The sequence below is a fragment of the Felis catus genome, chromosome D2 (genome assembly GCF_018350175.1).
Source record: "Felis catus isolate Fca126 chromosome D2, F.catus_Fca126_mat1.0, whole genome shotgun sequence".
Lineage (NCBI taxonomy): Eukaryota > Metazoa > Chordata > Mammalia > Carnivora > Felidae > Felis > Felis catus.
Genome location: NC_058378.1, coordinates 3,724,685 through 3,745,049, shown reverse-complemented (window position 1 = coordinate 3,745,049; position 20,365 = coordinate 3,724,685). Strand labels below are relative to the sequence as shown.

The 20,365-nt window shown below is 40.6% G+C and overlaps 1 protein-coding gene across 8 annotated transcripts in view; it reads right to left on the bottom strand.

The window, feature by feature from the left end:
- PCDH15 (protocadherin related 15) overlaps window positions 1–20,365 on the bottom strand; it is a 1,549,353-nt gene that overhangs the window by 128,446 nt on the left and 1,400,542 nt on the right. For all 8 annotated transcript variants that reach the window (XM_045040943.1, XM_045040941.1, XM_045040940.1 and 5 more), the window contains 2 exons: window positions 15,178–15,287; window positions 13,694–13,834 (listed from right to left, as the gene is read on the bottom strand). In XM_045040943.1, coding sequence (XP_044896878.1) covers window positions 13,694–13,834; window positions 15,178–15,287 — 251 coding nt within the window. The remainder of the gene's footprint in view (window positions 1–13,693; window positions 13,835–15,177; window positions 15,288–20,365) is intronic.

Genomic DNA, 20,365 nt, shown 5'->3' with positions numbered 1-20,365 from the left:
ACTATACCCACACACTCCCCCCCGCCACATATATAATTTCTTGGCTTCCTTTGTTCTTACATATCTCTTGATGTGTCTATTAGCACAAATTAGGATATCATTCTTAAAAATAAGGTACACATCTTTCCTGTATAGTGAAATAAGAATTATAGGCCAAATTTTCATGTCTTTAATATAAATTGCCTTGACTACGTAATTCTAATTATAGACACTAGTGTCAGTCAAAGAATAATATAATTACAAGAGGAACCACAAAAACTTACCAATCCATGTCATGTAATCGAAGGTAAGTGACACCTGATTTCAGGATAAAAATAGCATAGTATTCTACAGCCCATACTGTACCTGAATTCACAGCTTTTATTTTGGAATGCACTATATTCTGTTATTTTGCCATATATCTAGTATTTTATTATCACTTCATATGCTTGACAAGTCACAATCACTGAGAATAATAATAATATTATGGCTCTATTAGTTATTCCAGGTAAGAATGACATAAATGTTGGCCAAAGTCAGTCATAACAAGATCTAAGAGTTAAGTACAATATTGTTGTTAATATAAATAATAGATGTCAACAAGGCAAAGTTGAGTAGAGCAATAGAAAACACAAGAGTGGTTTTTCCGATAGAAAATGTTAGTACATGGCATCAAATATAGTTAACCAGGCAAATTCTCCATTGCACAAAAAAGTATTCACTGTTTTCCCCTGAAATTGATCTCCTCCAGAATGTCATCCATACTATTGTCTCCTTTAGGATCCGTCTCAAACTTTATCTAGGATCCATCTCAAACTTTATATTCTCGGAGTTGTCTCTGTGATGGAAACTGAGGCACCAGGATATCACATCCTTGCCTTTGAAAACTGACAGTCCGGATGTATTTGTCCCTCACTTGATAGGGGCCCTGGATGATTAAGGAAAGGTAAAACATGAGAAGAGCTGTAAAATGAGCCTTGTAAAATGATTAGGTCCAGAAAACAACGACAGAAGTACATTTTGGACCAGGGAACGGTGTAACCGAAAACCACAAGGTGTAGCAATTCCTTGAGAGAAAGGGGGAAGAACTCAGTCAATATGGAAATTAAGAATTCAGTGACCTAGGACATGCTAAGCAGTATGGAGAACCCCTTCAAGGAGAGACAATGAAAACTTCCGAAAGTTCACCCTCCTTATGTTCCTTCTGCATGGCACTTTCCCCCATACTTTTTACTATTTAAACATAATGCTGAAATTTATTTTTGTCTAGTTAGTGGGCAACTGTTTTTCTTTCTAAAAATAACCTATCAGTAAGTTTGTCAGCTTGTTAAGACTGGTCAAAGTAGAACATGTCAGTAAGAGAAAAGAACGTTCACTTTCTATTTGTTATAAGGGATAAAAATAAATACAATGATGTAATAGCTATCCAAATCTTTAGCAAAATAGGAAAAAGACTTGTGCTGCCTTACTCTACAGAGAATAGCGGACCTTGGTCGTGTAACAACAGTGGGTAGAGGGCCAATGGATGTACTCATCAACAATATGAGGAATCAAGGTATTCAACACAAAAATTCTGATAATTTCCCCTGTACTTGTAATAGGCAAGATAAATTTTATGCTTATGTTATCCAGAGAGTTGTTTCTGTTTTCCATTTCTGGAAATGCTGCTATTTCTGTAATATCTACGATTTAACAGATCTCACTTCTGCTGTGCATAGTTTCATGAGCATTTGCCGGAGCTTAGTTTGCCTCTAATTGAAACGGGAGTTTTTTGAAGCAAAAGGTATAGAGTTTCCATTGCATAGTTTGGGGCTTTATTATTAATGGAATGATTGTTGCTCTCAGAAACAGAATTCAAGTTTGCAAAAATATTTGTGAATCACTAAATGGGCTCCATTCAAAACTCAATTTAAATTCTGCTTGAAAGGGCAAGGAAAAAATTAAATTATTAACTATATTAATTAAATAGAAGTCCCCAAGAATAAAGAAATTGTATCACCTGTTTTTAGGCCCTGGGGCTTAATCTTAGGTATAAGTTAAGGAGAACAATTTTATTCATTCCTAAACCTTTTAAGTATTTTAGTTTTATTTGACCAAGGAAGGGATATAAAATGATTTCCTCATGAAACAGGGCTTTTTCTTCATAATACATGTGAAGAAACATGTATTATAATCTGCACTCTATTTAGAAGGGTTGATAACAATCTTTGTCATGGGTTCAACAAATAACTTTTGGGGTCAATGGAAGAATATTGTGTGAATGCACTTGGTTTCCAAAATGTATTAATAAAATTTCATAAGAATTTTTAAAATTGTTTTTCCAAGCAAAGATGTTTTGCACTATTCAGTTGTTTTCTTGGACAGATAAAGTTTTGTTTCATTAGAATGTAATTGTTTTAACTGTGTGTTTATAGAAGATACCTAGAATGTTAGCGACAAAAATACAATAAAGGATATAACGGTATTAGTTTTCATAATGTAATCTCCAAGTTTGAAATTAGTAAAGTATATGAATATAGTTTCTAAACTCATGGTTATATATTTATTGAACAAGTATAAGACCTGGAACATATCTGGGATTTCAGGACTGAAAATAACGTGTGAGATGCTACGATGTTGTCACCCAACTTGCACGAGGAATGCTTTGTGAGTCGGTCAATCACGGGTAAAGAGTCATTAGCATTACTTGTCACAGACCTTCTGTTTAGAACCAGAAAAGCCAAGGAAATGAAATGTATTACAAGCATGTACCCTGAAGCAAAACTATAAAATGAAATCAATAGCATTTGAGTTGTTTTATCACCCATTTAAGGTTTATCTTAATTGTCCTGTCATTTATTCCTGATTGAAAGGCCAGCTATTGAATCACAACACAAGGCTACATTTATAAAAAGCTGTTTTTTTTTCTTCCACACTTAAAGATAATTATAACTTTACCATAAAAGAAAAATTGCATTTCAGTTGTGGAATCCCACAAATCAAACTATCAGGAGCTAGTTATAAAGGTGCATATTAGAGTTCTTTCTCTACATCAGGATGAACACATGGCGATGACTTATGGCAGGAATACTGACATAAGTGTCCGTGGAATGTGTTCTGGACACAGGACCCTCGGGGTCTCTCTGGGAACAGTGACGTTCCATCCTGAAAAGACAGGAGAGACTGAGCTGGTCTGTGGAGACGGAGAACGTAGGCACAAAAGGGGGATCAGAATTTTGAAATAACATGAAAAACATGAATACCTTCATGATTGTCTTTCTTTCATGAAATGAGGACGCTTATTTGAACAAAAATAATGCTCAATACGAGAGGCAAGCAGGAAAATATGGATACCTGAGAGAATGGGGCCAGCAGAAGAGAACTAAATGGGGATAATGGGTGGGCTGTACGGGTGCATACCATTAGCCTGACAGCCAAATCCCTTCATAATCCAGCCTTCTTTTTCCAGACTTGCTCATTTACTGGGTAAAACTTTACTGACTATATTTTTCTGCTATGCCTTTAGGCTCCTGGAATGTTGCGATAATCAGACAAAAATCCCTATCCTCCAGTAGTTTAAATTCATTAAAAATGCTTAAGGGCATCTGGGTGGCTCAGGCGGTCAAGCGTCTGACTTTGGCTCAGGTCTGATCTCACACTCTGTGAGTTCGAGCCCCGCATTGGGCTCTGTGCTGACAGCTCAGAGCCTGGAGCCTCCTTCGGATTCTGTGTCTCCCTCTCTCTCTACCCCTCCCCTGCTTGTCCTCTGTGTCTCTCAAAAATAAATAAACGTTCAAAAACGATTTTAAAAATGTTTAAACTATATTCTGTTCTCCAGCCATGCTGAAATGGTGCGCTTCACGTGGACATAAAGAATACAACTATAAAAGTCTATTTTGTCTTTTCTTCTCTTCCTTTCATCCTACTGATTTTGGGGCAGCCTTTTTCCTGCAGCTGAACAAAAGCTCAGGCTACTCCTGATGCTAAAAAAAAGCAAACATTTTTAGTTAATACAAAGTACTATACAGGAGGGGTTGTGGGAGGGGGGATGGGATAAACGGGTAAGGGGCACTAAGGAATCTACTCCTGAAATCATTGTTGCACTATATGCTAACTAATTTGGATGTAAATTTAAAAAAATAAAAAATTAAATTAAAAAAAAAGTACTATAATCATGGTTAAGTTAAAAATAATCTAGTTCAGGGGCACCTGGGTGGCTCAGTCGGTTAAGCATCTGACTTCGCTCAGGTCATGATCTCATGGTTCATGAGTTCGAGCCCCACATCAGGCTCTGTGCTGACAGCTTGGAGCCTAGAGCCTGCTTCAGATTCTGTGTCTCCCTCTCTCTCTGCCTCTTCCCTGCTCGGGCTCTGTCTCCATCTCTCAAAAATAAATAAACATTAAAAAAAGTAACCTAGTTCAATATATTAATCAATACTTCAAATTTATTTTTTTTTAAATGTTTTTTCAACGTTTTTTTTATTTATTTTTGGGACAGAGAGAGACAGAGCATGAACGGGGGAGGGGCAGAGAGAGAGGGAGACACAGAATCGGAAACAGGCTCCAGGCTCCGAGCCATCAGCCCAGAGCCTGACGCGGGGCTCCAACTCACGGACCGCGAGATCGTGACCTGGCTGAAGTCGGACGCTTAACCGACTGCGCCACCCAGGCGCCCCTCAATACTTCAAATTTAATTTAAAGGTAAAATTTTCTTCCTCCCCAGTTGAGATATGATCCTGGAGAGTCTCCTGTCTTTGGGGAAGAGGTTGTAAGAGACTTCTTTTTAAATTATTATTTTTTTAAGCTTATGTATTTATTTAATTAGAGAGAGAGAGAGAGAGAGAGAGAGAGAGAGAGAGAGAGAGAAAGAAAGTGGAGGGACAAAGAGAGAGGGAGAGAATCCCAAGCAGGCTCCACACTGACAGTGCTAAACCCGATGCAGGTCTCAAACTCACAAACCATGAGATCCGACCTGAGCTGAAATCAAAAGTCAGGCGCTCATCCCACTGAGCCACCCAGGTGCCCCAAGAGACTTCTTTTTTCCTTACTAATCAGCCTCGTCACCGTTCCCTGGCTGCTGTGTCATAACACTCCGGCCCTGGCGGCTGAGGAGGAAAGGTTGGTGAGGGAGGCAGGAAGGGTTGGTGAGGGAGGCAGGAAGGCAGGAAGGTTCCCCCTGAGGCCGGACCTGTGTTTCAAGCAGACGTGGTGGCCGGGTGCTCTGAGCACAGGCGTGCCCTCTGCAGCACCCGGGGTTGGGACGTGCATTTCAGTTGGCTCTGTCTCGTCCCTTTAGACGGAGGCAGCAGTCCATTTCCACATTCTGCTTTTTGCTTTTTGCCGTCGTCCAGGTGATTGTTCTGCACTTCGACAAAAGCTAGCGTTCGTCGGTGTCCCAGATCTGGACCACATTCACTGGTTCTCTGCCTGTGTCATCCCACAAGCATGGGCTTGTCCTCATGTGGCCACACCTCTACCCTGCCAGCTGTCCTCATAGCTGTGGGCACTCCAGTCCCTTGCTGACAGCTCTGGGACATGGACTCGTGTTCTTCCTCGTCACTAACGTTATACACTTGAGTTCGAAGACTTCCTACTCTCACATCCCCTTTTCTGGGGATGGATGTATTGGGAACGGCACGCAAACACAATTTTACAACCTTTTCCCCCCAAAGGAATATTTCAGATAAAGTCCTTTCTAACTCCCCGTTCACTTGATCATTTTTATTCTCCTTGGGAGTAAGGGTTTATAGAGTGGTAAACTACTGATCTGTTTGCTTTTATCTTAAATATCTTTGACAATCTGTATCTATTTCCTGCACGTCTCTTGGTCATTTTAGGTCAATTATATCTTGGTACTTAAAAAAAATAATAATGCTTTATTTATTTTTCAGAGGAGAGGGGGGCAGACAGAAGGAGACACAGAATGCAAAGCAGGATCCAGGCTCTGAACTGTCAGCGCAGAGCCCGATGCAGGGCTTGAACTCACGGACCATGAGATCATGACCTGAGCCGAAGTCGGATGCTCAACTGACTGAGCCACCCAGGCTCAGTACTGTTGGTACTGTTTTCTAAACTTCCAATTTAAGAGTTATCTTCTTTTCATTTCTTTATTTCTTTTTCCTTAAGTTTATTTATTTTGAGAGACAGAGAGGAAGCAAGAGCACCAGCAGGGGAGGGGCAGCGAGAGAGGGAGCCCAAGCAGGCTCCACGCTGTGGGCACAGAGCCCAAGGCGGGGCTTGATCTCCTGGACTGTGAGCTCATGAGACGATCAGAAACCAAGAGTCCTACGCTCAACCAGCTGAGCCACCCAGGCTCTCCGTCATCATTTCTAATACATGCTCACTAGTAGTGTTTGCAGGTATCCTTTCAAATCTCTTCTGCTCATTCTTTAGGATACAGCTCACAGATCAATCCCTCTGAAAAGACTTCTCGATTATCCCACACATTAGCTGTTCATTCTTTTGTGCTACGTTGTGCTGGGATCCCCAGCAGCCACTGGATCCCTAATAGTGTAGTCATTGCATGGTGCTGGTTGTGATGTGTCTGTCTGGCAATGGGAAAAAGGATTTTGGAAATAGCAACTTCATTTCAATATCTCTGTGCCCTAAAACCCTATTATAATGCCTGGCGTATTATAAATACTAATAATCACCATCAAGGCAGTGGGATGGCCTAGCCCTCAAAGACAAACAATTCTCTCTACGCCCTGGACTAGTCAGTGATACGTTAATCCCACAGTTTGTTGAATAGGAAGTTGTGGGAAAAAGGGAGGAACCTATCATATTCGTGGCTTATTGGGATACAATTTGTTTCACCTACTTTTACTTTAGCAGTAAGCTAATGAACTAGACCCTTTCTCTTCATGTTTATTTTTCCGTTCTTGGAAAATTTGCTCTTTAAAAATGCTTTCTGTTAATTTGGATTCTTCTATACATCATTCATTTGATCATATATTTATTACAACTTCCCAGTATAATTAGTGGGGTTTAATGATAAAAGCAGTTAAGAAAAGGAAAATATATCTAGAAGTCCTATATGGGAAATCAAAAGCATGTGAGTAAAAACTGAATCCTAAACTGGGTATCAGCTAGCACAGTATGAAAGCTGCAGAGGGTCCCAGAGCTCTCATTCTCCAAAACCCATCGACTGTGAAACAATTCCACTGATTCAACAATCATTTCAAATATCCTTGGATTAAAATGTGCATTTAGGGATCTGAAGAAGATGATTAAGGTGAAATGTAATATTTGAATCCTCCTGAATCATGCCTCATTAAAAACAGATCGGGATTTGGATGGTCAAGTCCTGGGGACAGAATTCCCTGGGCGGGAAGGGGCGGGGGGGGGGGAGGGTCTTCAGTCCCCACGTGTCATGCTGATTGTGCCAACACTGTGATGCCCCGGGCTTTTTCCCCCACTGGGGCACAGAACTCTTTATGCGGCTGGCAATTCTGAGAAGTGAGATGCTGTCTTGCAGACATGCGTTGCATGGTCCAGCAATTTCCCTGGTCCCCCTTTCTAGGAAGACGGCTGTTGTTTGCTATAAAAGTGGCTGCATCTCCGAGCTCCTGTTGCTTCCCCGCCATGCCCGCCACCCAGTGCCCTCTTCCCTGGCCTTGCACCTGCCTGTGGGGTCTGGAGCTCTGGGACCCGCACTGTATGCCGACCTCTATGCTGATCCTCCAGTTGGTACTTTCATGCTGAGCACCGAGGTACTTTCATGCTGACCCAGGAGTCTCTGTATCAACAGCCATGGAACTAAATTATTAACGTGGAGAGTTGTTTTTGTGGGAGTCCTCCTACACCAAGTCTCCTCACCTTCACGTTTATGTAATTAGAGTAATATCCTAGCAATCACACCACAAACAGATAATATCCCCAGCTAAATATGGCAACAAGCTAAGCTCCAAACCACAGAAGATGAGCAGACAAAACAGCTCTCCGCATTATCAAGTTCTCTGCCTTATCAGCAAGTGTGAAAACGGCACCTGTTTTTAAGGAGGTGGAGGGAAGGCCAAGCATTTCTGCCGTCATGGGAGCCAGTGAAATGGAAAGGTGACTACAGCAACATAAAAGCAAAGGGGCAACCTCCACGCTGACGAGAAAGGAGAAAACACTGAGAGCAAAATAGAAACTGAGCAGGGCGGCGACAATGAGGGCAAAAGAGGGGAAAAAAAAGAGAGAGAAAGTTTCTTCAGTGAATGTGGGAGTGCAGATAAAAGCAAGCAGGTGTCTAAGGGGGCCTGGGCGGCTCAGCCGGTTACACCTCCAACTTCTTGGGCTCAGCTCACGATCTCATGGTGGAGAGTTTGAGCCCCGAATTGGGCTCCGTGCTGACAGCTTGGTGCCCACTTTGGATCCTCTGCCACTCCCTGGCTTACACTCTCTCTCTCAAAAATAATCAACATTAAAAAAACAAACAAACAGAAAAGGCAAGCAGATTTCTAAAAGTAGCAGGATAATGTTTTCTTCATCACTTTGTGAAAATATCTGAAATAATATTCTAGAGCTAGTAAAGCTATCTTAGCCCATTTACCTCTTTTAAAAGTATGGAGAATCTAATTTCACTTAAACATGAAAACTTGAAAAAGGCTATGTTTAAAGCCCACAAGGAAAAAAAGAACAGTGAGCAAAATAATAGCTTTTAAAACATCAAGGCGTTTGAAAAAATATTCAAGCTGTACTGTAGTATGTTGAAACAAACTAAAATTATTTAGGAAAAAAGAGAAACCGTGAAAGAAAAATGTGTATCAGAATTTAGAAAAACTCAAATTAAAATCTTAAAAATATTTAAATGTAATTAAGAGAGATATTAATGAGATATGAGATAAAGGGATATAAAAGGTAGGAGAATATTCATCATTTATATAGTAGGGGTCTCCTATGATGAAAACCGAGTTAGTGAAACAAAAATATTTTAAAAATTAGAATTGAAATGTTTTCTGAAATAAGAGTTGAATGCATATGCTATGTATATATGTAGAAAATGACTCAGAATAGCCAATTGCAAGACACATTCCAATAAAACTACTGAACTTTAAAGAAAAAGAGTAAATTCCTTGGAAATTCAGAAATAAGACAAACACTCACTTGGGAAAAAAAAAAAAGTTTGTCATTATTCTTTTTGACAGTAATACTCCATGGAAGAAAAATCCAGAGTGAAATATTTAAGACCAATGAAGAGAATACGATTTGAGGCTTTTATATCTAATCAAATTACATTCAATTTCCAGGTCCATAGATAAACTGTCATTAATGCACAAAGATATAGGAAATGCCGTTCTTATAATCTTACTCTGAGGAGTCTATTACAGGATAAACTGTAGACAGTTCAATGACTGATTATCTTATTAACAGGGATAAAACAGTATTTCTTCAGATTAGAAATGTGGGAAAAGGAAGTGGATGAAACAGAAGCATTGCTCACAGGAGGAGTTAAACAGACAGAAGAGGGGAAGGCCAACTGGATTATGTAAAGTAAAAGTAAGAGTCACAACAAAGGTCAAGTCCAGCCACAGCCTGGTTGGACAGGTAGAATTTTGTTGGAGTACAGCCGCCATTTTGTTTACATACTGTCTCTCCCTTCTTTCAAGCTGCAACAGAACTGAGTAGTTCAACAGAGACCATATGGCCCATAAAACCCAAAACATTTGTTATTGCAGCGGTCACATTTGGAGTAGGAGAGTGAATCAGTGCATTATTTTGAAAACCAAGAAATAAAAGGGAAGAATCAAACATTTTTTTTCCCTGTCTTTCCTACAGGAGGAGGATGTTGGGGTGATTAAATATTTGATATGGAGAAGTTTCTCTTTATGGAAATATCTGGCTAATAAATGCAGAAGAAATGGAAGGAAGGAATGGATAGGAAATGACTGTCGGGGTTGTAACCATCAGGAGAGTCACAGGGACTGCTGTGCCTCTTTAAGGAAGCAGTGAATATCGCCTACAATTTATTTGTTAAAAACCAAAAAAAAAAAAAACAAAAAACAAAAAACAAAAAACAAAAACAAACCAAAAAACCCAGAAAACAGTTAATCAAACAGGGCCTCTAGCTCTCACAACCATTTTACAGGATATAAAGGAGACAGAACAAGATCTGAAGTGGCCCCTTGAAGGTTCAATAGTTGAAACCCACTCTTCAGAAATCTGGTTTCTTTTCCTTTGAATGTTTATTTATTTTGATAGAGAGACAGCATGAGCCAAGGAGGGCAGAGAGATTGGGAGAGAGACAGAATCCCAAGCAGGATCCCTGCTGTCAGAGCAGAGCCTGACATGGGGCTCTAACTCACGAGCCATGAGATCATGACCTGAGCTGAAGTCTGACACTCAACTCACTGAGCTGCCCAGGCGCCCCCGAAATCTTGAACAAATCAACATCAGAGGGAGTCAAATCAGGTGGTGGTGGTGAAGCCTATAGTTTAACAGAGACACTTAAAACCCTTTTCAACCAATCATAATAGATGGATCTAATTTTTTAATATGAATATTGACTGGATATTCAATGATATGGAGGGATTTTATTAATTTGGGGGGAGTAATAATGGTATTATGGTTAAGTTTGGGGTCCTTATTTTTAAGAGACACACATTGAGATATTTTGCAGATGAAATATTGTGTGTCTGACCTGCTTCAATATAATAAGGGAGGGAGTGGGTGAGAGCATTTCTGGGGACTTGGTAATGAACTTGGGTAGTCGCCACTTGGAGAGTCATTATAATCCTCTCTGGAATTTTACGTATGTTTGAAATGTCTGCAGTAAAAGATTAGCATGTTTCCAGTATTCCTAGGGTCAAAATTATGAAATGAGTTCTGAAATGGTCCTACTTTAAATATGAAATTGCATTTAAATATTAAGTTCAGTTACAGCATAGTTATAAAACTTACTTTGCAAATGATTTCATTAATAAATTCTTGGTAAAGGAATTATGATAAAATACTTCTTTAATGAATCAAATCTCCCTTCTTTATTACTTTATTCATATGACATATGGCTGAAGACCACGGGACAGCTACTTCTAAAGCAGGGATAAACCTTTAGACCATTAATTAATTAACCTAATTTACATAATATTCTTATTTTTGCATAGCTAATGAACTAGAGGTTGATTATAGGCCATTAAGAGTCATTAATAAGTGAAGCAGTGATTTAAATATATGAGTTTGTATTACAGACTCACGAGGCAGAGGTCAGTCACGAAATGTTAATAACAATCCTAAAAGCATCAGGCATTAAACAAACTAACATTTAGCTTTTAGACTTCATTCACTTCTGAAGGCTAATTCAGGAACCTGATAACTGGTCTCAGTTCTACAGACAAACTTGGGCACGTGTAAGAACACTAATGGGCACATTAGCTAAATTTTTATTAGCCTTAGGTTTACATTAAAGTAACGAGAACTAGTTGTAACACACTCACATAAAAGTTATCGCTTTGTCTTTATTCCGAGAATTTGGAGCTGCTTCTTGAAAAGTGCCAAGTTCGACGACCTATATATTTAGGTTTTTCTTTCTAAATCTGTTTCTTTTTTTTTCAAATAAAGATGGCAAATACAGTTTTCAAATAGCTTTCATATTTTTCTTAGTTGCAAGAAGGTAGTTTACATTATATAATTTAGAACCACTCTAACTTTTTGACTCCTGGTTTAGACAATTCAGTTGACAATTTGAAGCTTCCTCTATATTTTATAAAAATATAATTGCCTGCAGCTTAAAGATTTTAAAAGCTGAAGAAACTGGTCTGCTATGTAAAATTTTTTTAGTGTTTATTTTTGAAAGAGAGAGAGAGACAGACTGTAAGCAGGGGAGGGTCAGAAAGAGAGAGGGAGACACAGAATCCGAAGCAGGCTCCAGGCTCCAAGTTCAGCACAGAGCCCCAGGAGGGGCTCAAACTCACAAAGAGTGAGATCATGACCTGAGCTGGTCAGATGCTTAACCGACTGAGCCACCCAAGTGCCCCTGGCCTGCTATTTTTAAACAATTTGATTAGGCAAGTGATGAATAATCACTGAACACAACTTAATTCCTTTAATTCCAAAGGTACACCCTGTATAATGTGATTTTTTTTTTCAAATGACTTGGTTGTACCCTTACGAGCAAGGTGCAGCTCTCTACCTAGATCAGGAATCATTATTGTCATGACCATCCACTACTGACCTGGAAGAGGAGATTCGAGGGCACATCGCCTGGTCTCCTTTCTCACACTGCCTGGAGCTCTCTCCCTCTGGCGCCTGCATTCTGCTGGGGCCTCTCACTCACTCTTCCTTTTCCCTGCTCCCCCTTCTACAGAGGCTGATTTTTTTTCCTTTTTTTTTTTAATATGAAATTTATTGTCAAACTGGTTTCCATACAACACCCAGTGCTCATCCCAACAGGTGCACTCCTCAATGCCCATCACCCACCCTCCCCTCCCTTCCACCCCCCATCAACCCTCAGTTTATTCTCAGGTTTTAAGAGTCTCTTATGGTTTGCCTGCCTTCCTCTCTTTTTTTCCCCTTCCCCTCCCCCATGGTCTTCTGTTAAGTTTCTCAGGATCCACATAAGAGTGAAAACATATGGTATCTTTCTCTGACTGACTTATTTCACTTAGCATCACACTCTCCAGTTCCATCCACGTTGCTACAAAGGGCCGTATTTCATTCTTTCTCATTGCCACGTAGTACTCCATTGTGTATATAAACCACAATTTCTTTATCCATTCATCAGTTGATGGACATTTAGGCTCTTTCTGTAATTTACCCAAGGGATACCAGAGTACTGATGCATAGGAGCACTCATACCCCAGTGTTTATAGCAGCACTTTCAACAATAGCCAAATTATGGAAAGAGCCTACGGACGCTGATTGAAGGAGCACCAGCATGGGAAGGACCCGGAGCCAAAGGTCACTGTTTCAGAGTCCCATTTCATGCTCTCTCTGGGCCTCTGTTCTACCAATGGTTAGATTAGATTTTTCTCTGGTCTTCTATACTGTTAAAAAGTTGGTGTGATTATAAAAAGATGAACTCCCTGAAGTACAAAGGAGTATTAACTGTGTGGATGGAAAAGACCAGCCTTTCTCTCGTTATTAGTAATATCTCCCAGAACCTCTGCTGGGTCCCTTCACAAATTGGCTTTACTTGCTCTCCTGTGCATCCCACAGACAGGTGTGGGAGAAAGATTTTGGAGTGAAAAGATGTGAGCTTCAATCTCCAGGTTTTCATTTACCTACAGTGTCATTTTTTAAAAAGTCACTTAACCTTTTCTTATCTTGTCTTTGTAAAATAGGAATAATAATTTTCATCTCCTAGAAATGGATGTGAGTTAAATATCACGCCATGCATAATTTACAATATATGTTAGTCGCTGTTTGAAGATGCATTTTCCACATTTTCCTCTGCGCTTAAGAAAACCCGTAAGTACAAGAAGCCACACAATTGAGAGAATGTCGAACAATCCCCTCCCGTTAACAGTACATTCCAGAGAGTTCGCCAGTCTTACAGTGAGACTGAGAATAAAGGTGATTCTAACAATAGCGTATACAAAATTTGGAGACGGCATGTTATTGCCTTGATATTTCAGGAGTACGAAATCGCTCCTTGTGCTGTCCTGCCTCAGCGGCTGAAGCGGACGTGGAGTGAGCCCCAAGCGCTGATGGTCTCCCAAGCTCTCCCCTGATAACTTTCAGACACGAGTATTTCATTAGGAAACAAGCAGAAGCACCCCAAAATTCTTAAAAGTGCTGAAGTCACATGACTCACTTTTCGAAGGAACTCGGAGATTGGCGAGGACCACTTCCAGGGAATCAGCCTGGACGCGAAGCACATAGCTCGTTCTTGTCTCGTAATCCAGAGGGGCATTGACATAGATAACACCCGTGATGTTGTGGATTCCAAACAGACCTGCAGTTAAAACACAGCTTCTTGATCATTTCCTTCACACTATAAGAGGAAAATTAAAAAGTTGCTTTAAAAGCCCTGTGATTTTAAAAGCACTTCTTTTTTTTTTTTTAAGTGTATTTTTGAGAAAGGGAGTGGGGGAGGGGCAGAGAGAGAGAGAGAGAGAGAGAGAGAAACTCTCAGGCAGGACCCATGCTGTCAGCACGGAGCCTAGTGCAGGGCTCGATCTCATGAACTGTGACATCACGACCTGAACTGAAATCAAGTGCCGGATGCTTAACCAACTGAGCCACCCAGGCGCCCCTAAATCACTTCTTGTAACAAGAGTAATGCGTGAGGGGTGCCTGGGTGGCTCTGTCGGTGAAGCCTCTGCCTTGGGCTCAGGTCATGATCTCACCGTACATGGGTTCGAGCCCTGCATCGGGTGCTGTGCTGACAGCTCAGAGCCTGGAACTTGCTTCTGATTCTGTGTCTCCCTCTCTTTCTGAGCCTCCCCCACTCACAGTCTGTCTTTCAAAAATAAATAAATGTAATACGTAATACGTGAAAGTGACAGGAGGCTTTCACAAACTTCAGATTATCATCAGTGCATCCTTATGTGAATACCCTGATTTTCCAGTTACTTTGAGATTCTCCTGGAAATCAATGTCTCATCAGTCAATTACATTTGGGAAGCACTGCACACTCAATCAGTCACAGTAGATTTGGATGGTCCTCCACATCCTAGGGGGCATTAGACGTTGGTGATATTTAGGGAGGGGGCATAACAGCACAGTGGGAACAAAGAAGAAAGGCAGCAAGAAAAGTAAGATGTGAGCATTGGCTGCAGGGAGAGTGATTTCTAGTTAATGGTTGGTCATTGAAACACTTAGAATTTCCTTGAAAATTGCTTAACGGCATTTATTTATACTCATTCATATAAATATTCAATATTGAATCTTTATGTACTTGCTACATGTATATTGACTCTTTCCTGACCGCTTACGACATGCCTGGCCGTCCAGTTTATCAAAAGAGAAAAACAGGACAACAGGGAGACAACAGGAAGCACAAGCAGGGGAGGGGCAGAGAGAGAGAGAGAGAGAGAGAGGCGCACAGAATCCAAAGCAGGCTCCAGGCTCTGAGCCCAAAGCGGGGCTTGAACGCACGAACTGCGAGATCATGACCTGAGCCGAAGTCAGACGCTTTACCGACTGAGCCCCCCCAGGCGCCCCAAATGTACCAATTACTTTTAAGTTGAGAGGATTTTATTAGAAAAATGGGGTAAGTAGTAATTCAATCCGAAATGAATCTCAGAGCCCGGTTTGTTAGTTTATGGCGAAAACAGAGACTGAGGATCCACTCACCCTCTTCGTTTCCTGAGACAATGGAGTACACGATACTCTGATTGACGGCCGCTGCAGAAATGACACCAACTGTTGTGCCTCTGGCAGCAAGTTCGCTCACCGGAGGGGGTCTGCAGGTTTTAGAAGATGATTCATTTTTTAAAGTCCATTTGTCAAGACAGAGTTTGGAATTCAATAATACAATGTGTTAGTTTAAGTGTGTCTGTGCGTTTATTTGAGTAGTACATTTTCTGAAGTTTTCACGGTAGTCCCACATTGAGACGCCAGCCCTAAGAAACTGGGTTCAAAATGATGCAAATGATCTCGGTTACGAATGCCATGTCACCTGCGTTATTTTTAATTTAATTTAAAAATAAATTATAATTAAATAAAATTAAATAAATTATAATTAATATAAAAATAAAAATATAATTAAATTTCAGATACTATTTTATTATCTGCCAAACATCCTACAAAATTCTCTCTACTTGTTTCTCTACAGTACCTTCTGAACTGAAAGCCAGTGGTTCCGATCTGCTCCCTCAACTTGCTAAAGTGTAATGTTGCTCTTGTGTTGTTGACGTTAGCAAACTTAAGCAAATAGCTTCCAGATGACTCTTTCTAGCCCCTATTCTTGCTCGACCGGGAAGCTCTAACGGTTCTAAGAGTATGTGAACAGATGGTGTCACAAAACTCACCTTTCTCTTGAACTCACTTATTTCGCTCAACTACAGCCATGTGATGCCCTCAGTATTGGGATTATTCACTTAATTTCCAATCTATGTTTCCAACAACACATCTCATTCTCAAATTCTCCATTTTATTTTACGATATCGGTCACTCTAACTAGGCTATCCTAGCTTTAATCGTAAGTTAATGAAAATAATCTCGCTTTTATAAAACACAGGTATTTATACTACCCAGATCCAACAGATTTAAAAAAAAAAAATTGGCAACTGAGAGGTTTGGACAGCATCTCTGAATCTTTCTGTGGTCTAGCCAATCTACCTCATACACGCAACTTCTGTAACCCTCCTCATCTTTCCTCCAGCTGACAAGACGAACCCTGCTGTCATTTGTTCCACATGACTTCTTCTTAGGATACTTACTCTTCTAATATCCCTGCTTATTTTTCTCTCCATGCTCTCAATTCTTCTCATCTGGATTACACTGTGTGGTTACCCTGTGCGGTCACTGAGCCCTTTGATAACAAATCCTGGAACATTCCGGAAAATTAATTCTATCCCACCCTTTATAAACACGTCCAGATTGCTGAGCTCTTTGCCCCTTTAGTCCATATGCTCTGTTAAGCGACCTAAATGTAAATAAAGTGATCTCCTTTACAGACGCTTTAACCCTTAATGGGGGTCCATATATATTCACTATAAGTTCAAGACCTACTTTTTTTTTTTTTTTGCTAAAGAATAAACACTAACCTATATAACTTTTAATGAAAATGATAAAGTATGTATGTACACATGTATTTTGTTCTCGCCTTCCTTTGTTACAGTATCCAAATGTCACTTTGGACAGCGACACCTCCTCCATACCCCGTATAAGTGGTTGGGGTAAGGTCTCCCCAGGCCCCAGGGTGTATGGATAGACTCATTATCCACCTCTGGCCACTGAGGGTACTTTTTCTCCTTTGCTCAGTGTTCATGTCTCCTGTAAAACCAATGGCAGTCTTGCCCAGAAATTTTATTTTCAGTGCTAGAAAAAAATGTTTGCCAAAATTTTCATGTTTTTTGATGTTACCCTGTGAGAAGGTTCTTGTTGATCACGATACCAACACAAATGAAATAACCACAGGCTGGAAATAGATCCCTTGGACTAGTATTCTAAATGCTGCTATACTTAACATGAGGTGAGTTCATCATTTCAGCCACTGAAACACATTGTCTTTTATCTAGGATTTCTATCATCTCCAACCAAAAATGTTCCCACTAATTAAAAAAGAAGATGTTTAGGTTAGAAAAGGAGACATTTGCTGAGGCAGATACTTATAAAATAAGATATCTGAGATAACAATTACATTCTATGAGCAATTTATGTACATGTGGGCACAGTGTCAGTTTAGTGAGATAAAGATGCCTCTGGTAATTTGAATGGAGACGGTAATAGTCTACCACAAAAAGGAGACATTTACCAAAGTGACACAAAGGCTGGTTTTGATGGGGCTTTTGTACGACACTTTCGTAGGATATTTCAGATGATAAAGGAGACTTTAAAATGATTTGCTGTTTGTCCCATTGCTTAGTGATTGACCATGGTGGCTGTGAAGTCAAACACCTGGAAAGGACTAAAATCAGAGAGTCATGGAAACACGATCGTCTCCAAAATGGACCTCAACGATCGCTCCCCCTGGTATTCCTTCCTTTGTCTCACCCGACAGCCAGGCTGTGGCTGGATGTGAATCAACAGAACAAGGCAAAGAAAATGACTTGTCACCCAAGTGATTCCATTACATAAGACTGTAGATTGTAGGCTTTGACTCCCTCCCTCGCTGGATTGGATGAAGGGGACAGGGAACTGAGAGTGATGTTGCCACCACTCAGCAAGGAACTGAGGCCCTCGGCCCAACATCCCTCTCAACTGAATTCTACCACCAACCACATGAGTTCAGAAGCAGTCCTTTCTCTAGTCAAGCCTCACAGGAGACAGTACTCCTGGCCACCACCTCGATTCAAGCCTGGGTGCGACTATGAAAACAGAACACAGGCAACCTAATTTTGACCTTCAAAAACTTCAAGACGATATATGTGCTGTTTTCACTCATCACGTTGGTAAAGATAAGGCCACGTGCAAGAATAATGGACACACGTGGCTTGAATGTTAGGAGCAATGAGTTGTCAATGTATGAAGATCTTAATGTTGACATAAGAAAATGTTGACATAAGAAATGCTGACATAAGAAAATGTTGACATAAGAAAACACACGTCGGCCATATTCTGGGGTGACCTTCATAAACTGAATTTCCTCTCGTGGAAGTAACATTGCTTAAATTGTTTGCTTGTCTATCTTGTTACTACTCATGAGCTGAGAGCTAAGTTTTATACTTCCTATAATTAATTTCTTGTCTGATTCTTATAAAGTACAGAAATATAAAGTCTGCAGCTAATGTACCTTCAGCTTTAACGTTAGAAAAATGCCACCTTCATTTCAAACTTTAAAAACAACATTTCGGGGTGCCTGGGTGGCTCAGTCGGTTGAGCATCCGACTTCAGCTCAGGTCATGATCTTGCGGTCTGTGATTTCAAGCCCCGTGTTGGGCTCTGTGCTGACAGCTCAGAGCCTGGAGCCTGCGTCGCATTCTGTGTCTCCCTCTCTCTCTGCCCCTCCCCCACTCATGCTCTGTCTTTCTCTCGGTCAAAAATAAATAAACGTTAAAAAAAAATTCAGGGGCGCCTGGGTAGCTCAGGTCCTGGGGACCCTTCCTAGACATCTTCAGTCAAGCTGGGTCTCTGTCCCCCCAGGAGATACAGATAAGAGCACTGTAATGACAGTGGTTCTATCTTTAACAGATATGGGCCGTGAAAGCTGGAGATATTGATGGTTTCATCCCTTTAAAACACCTCCAGGAAGGACCTCCAGAGACTCTTCCACAGCGGTGGATCCCAGCGGGGTTGGATGCCCATGGGTACCGCCACACGCCCCATGGAGCCTGGCTGTGATTTATCCCCCGAGGCCAACACTTCGGGCTTTCTTGGGCATTTTAAATAAAACCTCCAGATTCTGACTACAACTCCAACATCACCTAAACTAGCTCTTAAACAAAGCCTAAATCATATTTCAATTTAAGAAGCTCAGGTGTGAGAGATATCAAATTTACATGTGATTCGGTCATTAATCTCACTATTCGCATTCTCCTTGCCTCCCCTAAATTTTACATGTAAAACGGCTGTATACTTTTTGACACCACACTTTTTTTTTACAGCAGTTTTATTTTTTTATAATTGAATTTTTTTTCTAAGTTTATTTATTTATTTTGAGAGAGAGACAGAGAGGGAGAGTGAGAGAGACAGAGAATCCCAAGCAGGCTCCACACTGTCAGCACAGAGCCCAACACGGGTCTCAGATCCACAAACCATGAGATCATGACCTGATCAAGAACTGGATGCTTAACGGACTGAGCCACCAGGCGCCCCCAGAGTGGTTTTAGATTTCCTGCAAAATTAAACAGAAAGTATAGAGATTCTATATGCACTCCCACCCCTAGTTGTTCATATTATTAACACCCTACATTAGTGTGGCTCATTTGTTAAAACTGATGAGCCTGTACGGATACATAATTATCAACTAAAGTCTTTTGTTGACATGAGGTTGTTCTTGCCTTGTATACTTCTATGGGTTTAGACTGATTTATGATGTCACATAGCCATCACTACAATAGCATACACAATAGTTTTGGTGACATCAATTTCTCCTTTTCTTCAGTTATTCATCCCTCCTTCTGCCTGAACCTCTGGAAACCACTGATCTTTATATTGTCCGTGTACTTTAATGTTTATTTTTGAGAGAGAGACAGAGCACGAGATGGGGAGGGGAAGAGATAGAGAGAGACACACACACAGAATCTGAAGTAGGCTCCCAACTCAGGGCTTGAACTCATGAACCATGAGATCATGACCTGAGCCGAAGTCAGATGCTCAACCTACTGAGCCATCCAGGTGCCCCAGTGCCATTCTATTTTTACTGCTTACATAATGTTTTGTACTAAAAAAATTTTTTTTAATCTTTATTTTTGAGAGAGACAGAGTGCAAGCAAGGGAGGGCAGAGGAGAGGGAGACACAGAATCCAAAGCAGGGTCCAGGCACTGAGTTGTCAGCACAGAGCCCGATGCGGGGCTTGAAGCCACAAACTGTGAGATCACGACCTGAGCCAACCGACGGTTAACTGATGGAGCCACCCAGGCGCCCCGACTGTCTGTATACTTTTGCCTTTTCCAGACTGTCATATAGCCAGACTCATACAGTACATAATCTTTTTTGGACCAGCTTCTTTCCTTCACAATATGTACGTGAGCTTCCCCTGTGTCGTTTGGGGGCTTTATATTTTTATTGCTCAGTCACATTAGACTGTAAGAATGTACAACGAACAGCTGCTTTTGAGTAAGAAGAAAATTGATCAAAATAACTCCAAACTTATCGTTTAGAAATCAATCTTTGCAGACGAAGTGGAATCCAGAAAAGTTAACTGATACATAATTT